The sequence below is a fragment of the Plectropomus leopardus genome, chromosome 19 (assembly GCF_008729295.1).
Source record: "Plectropomus leopardus isolate mb chromosome 19, YSFRI_Pleo_2.0, whole genome shotgun sequence".
NCBI lineage: Eukaryota > Metazoa > Chordata > Actinopteri > Perciformes > Serranidae > Plectropomus > Plectropomus leopardus.
This window is the reverse complement of record NC_056481.1, coordinates 1,308,275-1,315,580: the sequence shown is the minus strand read 5'-3', so window position 1 is coordinate 1,315,580 and position 7,306 is coordinate 1,308,275. Positions and strand designations below refer to the sequence as shown.

General features: G+C 41.1%; 1 protein-coding gene across 1 annotated transcript; it reads left to right on the top strand.

Annotated features, from left to right (window-relative positions):
• Nucleotides 1-3,110: 3,110 nt before the first annotated feature.
• Nucleotides 3,111-4,470, top strand: LOC121959383 (heterogeneous nuclear ribonucleoprotein U-like protein 1). Its single transcript, XM_042508671.1, has 4 exons — nucleotides 3,111-3,210; nucleotides 3,294-3,355; nucleotides 3,704-4,240; nucleotides 4,398-4,470. Exons 1-3 carry the CDS (start codon nucleotides 3,191-3,193, stop codon nucleotides 4,234-4,236), a joined length of 615 nt encoding a protein of 204 aa, XP_042364605.1. The 5' UTR covers nucleotides 3,111-3,190; the 3' UTR covers nucleotides 4,237-4,240; nucleotides 4,398-4,470.
• Nucleotides 4,471-7,306: the final 2,836 nt, after the last annotated feature.

Below are 7,306 nucleotides of genomic sequence, written 5' to 3'. Positions count from 1 at the left end.
TTTCAAAAAAATTAATTTGCACAGCCGTCAATTTTATCAGTTTCTGTCTCTGTTTAGAGGCAGAGCTCATGTGGTTCACACTTTTTAAGTCTGAATACGAAAACCAAGATCTATCCATGTGTCCCCAATTTTGTGAGGTTTTTTTTTATTCAATTTTTCTGGCTTTGGCACATTCGGTGATTCAATTTTCCTAAAATTGTCTGCAATTTTATCAGTTTGTCTCCGTCTGGAGAAAAAGCTCATGTGAGTCACAGTTCTTAAGCCTGAATATGATCTATCCATGAGCTGCCAAATTTTGAGATTATTTTAAATATATATATTTAATTTTTCTGGCTTTGACACATTCAGAGATTCATTTTTCCTAAAATTGTCTTTGCACAGCAGGCAGTTTTATCAGTTTCTGTCCCTCTGGAGAAAAAGCTCATGTGGGTCACACTGATCTGTCACAGCCTGAGAAATTAAACTATATTTAAACTGTTAAATCCTAAAGTTTCGCTGCTCGCTGAAGTCATTTTTTTCCTCTAAAAACTTCATTTCTGCTCTCTCCAGTCGGACTGTTAAAACCCACAGAGGAGCGAAAACAGGACCTGAATGTGATGTTTGTAAATTTGCTCGGACTGTTCTGCTGTCGTGACTTCTGCTGTCGTCTGTGATGTGAAGTTAACGGGGACGTTTCGCGCCCTGACGCGTGGCGCCGTATGTCGGACTGGCTGCGGCCTCCTGGGTTGGTGGTGCAGACTGGGAGGAAACCAGCAGCTGAGCGTGAAGCGCCTGAATCCAAAATGTGACGCTTAACGTCTCACCGACTCCACAAAATGATTGATCGAACAAAATGGTGCTATTTAAAGAATTTAAAGAGTTTGGCCGGAAAAAAAGTGTCATTTTTTGGAAACAAACTCTTCACGCCGTGTTTCACGTGTTCAAAAGCGTCATTAAAGAGAAAAAAAACATTCAACCACAAAGTGCATTAGATGTTAGTTAACCCTTTAGCACCTGAATCATCATCAGTTTTCTCGTGCTGCGTTCAGACGCCTTTAACAAGCGTCTAAACCTCTGAAATCTGAGGAAACTGTTTTAAATTATTTTGAAAAAATTGTGGGGAAAAAAGGCAATGAGTAACTTGGAAAGAAATGTCCTGCAATTTGCAAAAAAAATTATATATATAAGGTGATAAAAAAATTCATCTGAAAATTAACTGGGGGAAAATATATAATATTAAAAAAAAATAACAAGGAAAAATGTCCGGAAGTTTTCATTTATAAATCTTGTACATGTAGAGTTTTTCTACAAAATAAAACATTTTTTATTATTTTTTCCCCTTTTTTAATCACTTTAAGGTCATTTTTTGTGTTTGTTTCTGATTTTTCCCTTTTTTTGCTTATTTTCTGGTAACTTTTTTGTAACTTTGTGTAAATTTCTTGCTAATTTTTGGCCATTTTAGTGAAGTTGCTTTTCACCTTCTTCCTCTCATGCCTTTTAAAATTCAAGTCAGTGTGTTTTAGGTGTCAAAGGGTTAAGTGACATGAGTGCAGGGAGTGTGGAGGGAATTTTTAGCATCTTTTAAAAAGATTTGAACTTTCTGAACATTGTCAAGAACAAAATGTTAAACTCTATCTGCCCACTGACCGCTTTGTTTTAAAAATATAAATAATTATTGGTGGATATTTGTTTGTGTTTCTGTCGCACTCATTTTAGAAAAATATACTCAAATTAACACTTTGCTCATTCAAATTTACAAAAAAAAAACATTGTCGACAAATATCAGGTGGAAAATAGTCAAAATGACAAATTCAGAGTCAAAAGCCCAGAATGACACCCAGAAATAATACAAGTCCTGTTTTTCTGCTCTGATGGCTGTGGGATCAAAAATGTCAGTTTGAATGGGTTTCAATGGAGCATTTTTGGACCTGAACAGTCTGAATGTAACTATTTAGTTTCCACAGTGTATTTTAGACTTATTGTAGGAGCTGAGCTGCAAATTCACTGATTACACTCAAATACACAATCTGGACTACATTTAGGACACATGCATCAACACACACACAGTTATCACAAAGTGAATGAAAAGCGTGTAACATGCACAAACAGTCCATTTAAAAAATAATCACTTTTAGCAGCTTTTAAATATTTCCTTTAACCTCTGATGTGTCTAAACAGAGAAAGCGTTTGTGTTTGAGCCAGAATCAGGTAATTCTCACTTTATTTTGCAAAATATTTGAAATATTGACCGACAGACGACTGAATGAGGACTCTGTGTGTTATTGCAGGATCAGCTGAGTCTGTTCAGGCTTCCTGTGTGATCTGCAGTTTGATGAGCTGATCTCAGACTTTAAAATGAGCCTCAGGATCTCCACGCAGCCACAGTGAGTGCATTACACACACAAAATAGTCCAGTTTCTTCCCTTATTCCAAAAAAGACTAAACTCCTACTGAGCTTTTTACAATTTCTCTGATATTCCCGTTTACATGCATCTGTGCAAACTCCGACCAACACGCCCTAACACGCCTATCATCACCTCAAAATGTCAAGAACAGCTGATCAGGTGACTTTTGAATTAAAAAAAACAGCTGACCTTAAAGATGAGACTAAAATGTGTTCAAGTCAAAGTGATCAGTGTAAAAAGTACAAATACAGAAACTGTACTAAAGTACATGTACATCAGTGAACACCAGCTGGCAGGTTTACTTTGACTTTGGAAACTTGACAAAACACAAGCATCCATGTTTTAACTTCAGACACGGACACGATAGAAAACAGCTGAACGTGTCTGCTCCAGCTGCTCTCTGCACTCATCACACTCATTAAAGACACCTGGAGCTCAATCAGGCCCTGAAGAGGACATGTCCCTCTGCAGGGGGACATTCATGTTTCAGTATTTAAAAAGCAGCTGTCAGACACACGTAGTGGAGTAAAAAGTGTAATCTGTAATCCACGAGTGAAGTATTCTCTCAATAAAATATGTCAGTCCTGCAGACGTGCACGTTTCTGTCCTCTGTGACTCCGGTCCATGGTTCGCCGGGACACATGGACGGACTCAGTGATTGGACAGCAGCTGTGACGCATCAGTGTGATCAGCAGAGAGCGGCAGTATTTAAGGACGGCGCGGCTGCAGCTGAGTCTCAGCACCAACCTTCAGTCGGTCCGGTTCTTTCAGAGAAACTGTCGAGTTGATCTTTGTGCAGCTTCAGGATGTTTGGCTTCGTTTTAAGGTGCGTTTCTTATTTTGATTCTGTTTAAATCATCTTTACATGTTGTTGGAAAAAACTTTATTACGGCTTTTTTCTCTCGACAGGGTGTCGTGGGTTTGTTTCCTGCTGTTCGGCGGCGGTGGATGCTACCCTGCAATTACAGGAGGCAAGTTTAAAGTTAAACTAAGCTTTAGGGCTCACTTTAATTTTACAAACGAGTATTCCTCTGAGCGCATAAATCAAGTTAAAGTTCATAAATTTAAATATTTTTAACCCTTTAAATACCAGGCTTGGTTATCATGCGACTTTCCACTCATCAGTCTGAGTAAAGTGAAGTTTCCAGTCTATTTTAGATTTCTTTCAGAAGCTGAGCTGGAAATTCACTGATTACACTAAAATACACAATCTGGACTACATTTATGTGATATGCATGAACACAGACAAAATTATAAAAAATGAGAATCTTATTAAATTTTCCATGTGCAGTCTTATTTTAACGTGTTGCTGGTTTCAGGTCAGAAAGGTTCTGGGAAGCAGACTCCCGGCCTCCCTGTGCAGCCTCAGTCTGCTGCCGGTGGACTCTCCAGTTCAGGTTCAGCTGCGGCGGCTTCAGGTCCCGTTTATGGAGCTCAGCCTGCTGCTGGAGGCTCGACCGACGGCTTGTCTCCGTACGCTGCTGCTCCTTCAGCCGCCGACTCTGCTGATGAAGACTCTGTTCCTGGTCTTCCCTGGGCCTCGTTCCCTGACCCGAGCAGCTGGATGCCGTCTCGTGAGTTCCCGGACTTCAGCGTCTGGGACTCCAATGCCGAGATGCAGCGGAGCGACGCTGCGAGCAACACGTCCCCCGAGCTGCCGTCGTCCTACATCGTCCAGAGCAGAAATGGCTACCAGCGAATGCACGAGTTCCTCAGCCACACGAAGTACGACCCAGAGTACGCCGCTCCTCCTCCTCCTCCTCCTCCTCCTCAGGTCTTTGACTCCGAGCCTGTCGAGGCTCCATACTGGTCTCCACCAGAGACCGGGTCCAAAGGAGGACGCAAGGCCTAACATGGTAAAAACACAACTCAGGTTTAAGCTGTTTTTAAATGGTCAATATTGTGGCTAACGTTCACGTTCTTGTTTGCAGGTTAACGTCCAAAAGATCCAAACTGAAGTCTAACTTTTTAAAGTCTTTTTCTTCAGACTGACATTTTTGTGTTTTCCTGCAGGTGCAGCTGAACTCCCGAAACTCTGGAGCAAAGTGCATTTAATAAAAAACAATAAAGATAATATGTTCTGTCACTCTCTCGATTTCTAAAGTCCAGTAAAAATTACCTGAAATTCAGCGAGAAAAGAAAATCTGAAACTGGTTGAAAGAGGCTGCAGCGCGCTCCTGGTGTCCTCAAACCACCATGGAAAGAGTGCTTCCAAAAACTTGAACTGAAACGGTGTGCAGGCACACTTTGGATGGTTAAAAAGCATAAAGGCCTTTTAATACATGGAGCTGTAAATATTAAATGCACAAACACTGGGGCCTTCAAGGTTTATGAACAAAGATTAGTTACGTCACCTGTGAATAAAGTCTTTGCTTTTCTAACATCCTGAGTACCTGGACCTTCTCACTGCTAATCGTTTAATTCAAAATCCTTTTCAACGAGTCCTGGTAAAGAGTTTTGTATATTTGCTCACTGGCTTTTTTAGCAGTTTGCTCAAGTTTCAGAGGTTTAAATGAATGAAGGAGTCTGCAGCGCAGAACGTGGGTTTCAAAGGGTTAATGGATGGGAGAAGTAGCACTTTACTTTTCAGATATTTAATTATGGCAGCCTTTAAAATGAATAAATAAAAACAAGAATGACCAACCAGACTGAGCCTGGATTCATCAGTGCCAGTGCTCCTGTCATTAACGTGGACCTTCAGTGAAAGGGTTAAATACAGCAGAAATTATTTTAATTTTATTAAGCTTTATTTGCAAGAAACTTTCCAAGTATAATGAAAGTGAGAATTCAAGAGCTTCAAAAGATGTGTTTCCTTTCCAGATTTGTGCAAAACTTAAGTGATATTTTCAAAATAAAGCGGTCGAGATGACTGTCTCCACTGAGTGATGAGACTTGTCTCACAATAACATCCCTGTAACCATGGTGATGGATGTCAAACATATTAACATGATTATTTCTATTGCAGCCGCTCAATAAAGTGGATCAAACATCGCCGTATTTCTTTGTCTCGTATCAGAGTGAAGATCTCGGGGTCTTCCTCCGTCCTCAAGTACCGAGCCACGTTTCGTAGTTTGGAAACTCGCCAACAGTTCGAAGAAACGACATGGAGAACGAGCTAAAATGTATCTCTTAAACTGTCTTATAAACTATAAATTTGTGAGTAACGTAAAGCCAGAATAAAATCCGTTAAGTTGAATATTTGCAGCTGCTCTCAGATCCTCCGGCTGGCTGCTCCAGCGTTTGGAGCGTAACCACAAAACCAGAAATCACCAAATATTTTAGTTTCAGTGAAACAGCTAAAATAAAAAAAAATAAAGCAGAAATCTCTACGAAAATATCTCCAACACTCAGCAACTCACACCTGAACTATGATAAAAGAGCAAATGTCTTTGATCTGAGGTGAAATGTCCCTTTAATCAAACACTGGATCCGTCCAGCAGACGTTTTTTTGTTTTTGTGCAGATTCAGATTTTCTCTCGTCCGCTGAAACGTCTCCGGCAGGACGAACTTCAGCGTGAAAGCAGGCGGCGCTGAAGTGACTTCAGAGAGCGAGCGGGGAGACACAGCCCTGTCCTCCTCCTCCTCCTCCTCCTCCTCCTCCTCCTCCTCCTTCTGCACATCAAAGCAGAGTGTGTGTGTTAGCAGCTCTGAAGGGCCTCTTGTGTTTGTTGTCTGATTTGCTGCCTGACCTTTGACCTCGCTGCCATGCGACGGCGGCCGCGTTACTACGAGAGGAACAAAAGCTTCAAACGGTGAGAGGCGGCGGGAGACACTCGCCGCTGCACTCGACTCGGAGGAAACCGCCGCCGAACATCGATCTGTGCGACTGATTTTCAGTGTTAGTTTGAACACGTCTCTACACGGCGTCCTCATTCATGTCTCAGGAGACACTCGAGTGTCTGTTGTAGGACGCGTCCACAGGTCCATCATTCCCAAGCTTCCCCTGCATTTATTATGCGGTTTGAGGGACAGAGACGCTACATGGAGACATTTCTGTACAGGCCGAGGGGCCCACGGTGTCAGAGGGCCCCTCTGGACTTCACTTACAAAATGTCTTTTTGATCAACACACAAGGACCAGGAGGACACTCAAAAGGACCACAAAAAGATGACAGGAACTGAAGAGAGACAGAAAATAACTCCAAAAATGGGTAAAACAACAAAAAAATATACAGTTTTATCTCAGAGACCTAAATGACTAAAAAAAGACACAAAATGACTAAAAAAAGACACAAAATGACTCAAAGAGACACAAATTTACCTCAAAGTGACACATTGCCTTAAAGAGACCTAAATGACTACAAAATCACACAATATGACCTTAAGAGACACAAAAAGACAAATAACCAATGCAAAGAACTGCAGAGACACAAAGCAACCACAAAAAACCCAAAAGACACAAGATTTTACGTAAAAGAGACACGAAATTATCTTTAAGAGACCCAAATGACCACAAGAAGATGCCAATTACCATAAAGAGACACAAAGGGACCACAGAGAGATGCAAAGGAACTGCAAAGAGACTCGAAACAACCAAAAAAGACACAATTTGACCTCAGAGCGACACAACATACCTGACAGACCTAAATAACAACAAAGAGACACAAAACAACCCCAGAACAACCAAAACCAGACAAAACTTCATGTCAAAGAGACACAAAAAGAGTTAAATATTGTACCGCGTCGGCCTTTTAATTTATATTGACACCTAAAATAAATGCGCTTTGATTTCTGCACAATCCTGCAGTTCGTCTTTGATCCTCTTTGAAGGATTTATTGCATTTTAGCACAAGACGGATTACAGATTACACTTTTTACTCCACTACATGTGTCTGACAGCTGCTTTTATTAAATACTGAAACATGAATGTCCCCCTGCAGAGGGACGTGTCCTCTCCAGGCCTGATTGAGCTCCAGGTGTCTT

Coding starts and splice junctions, on each gene's coding strand:
- LOC121959383 (XM_042508671.1), top strand. CDS start 3,191: ATGTTTGGCTTCGTTTTAAG. Junction 3,211..3,293: donor ATGTTTGGCTTCGTTTTAAG/GTGCGTTTCTTA, acceptor TTCTCTCGACAG/GGTGTCGTGGGTTTGTTTCC. Junction 3,356..3,703: donor CTACCCTGCAATTACAGGAG/GCAAGTTTAAAG, acceptor TGCTGGTTTCAG/GTCAGAAAGGTTCTGGGAAG.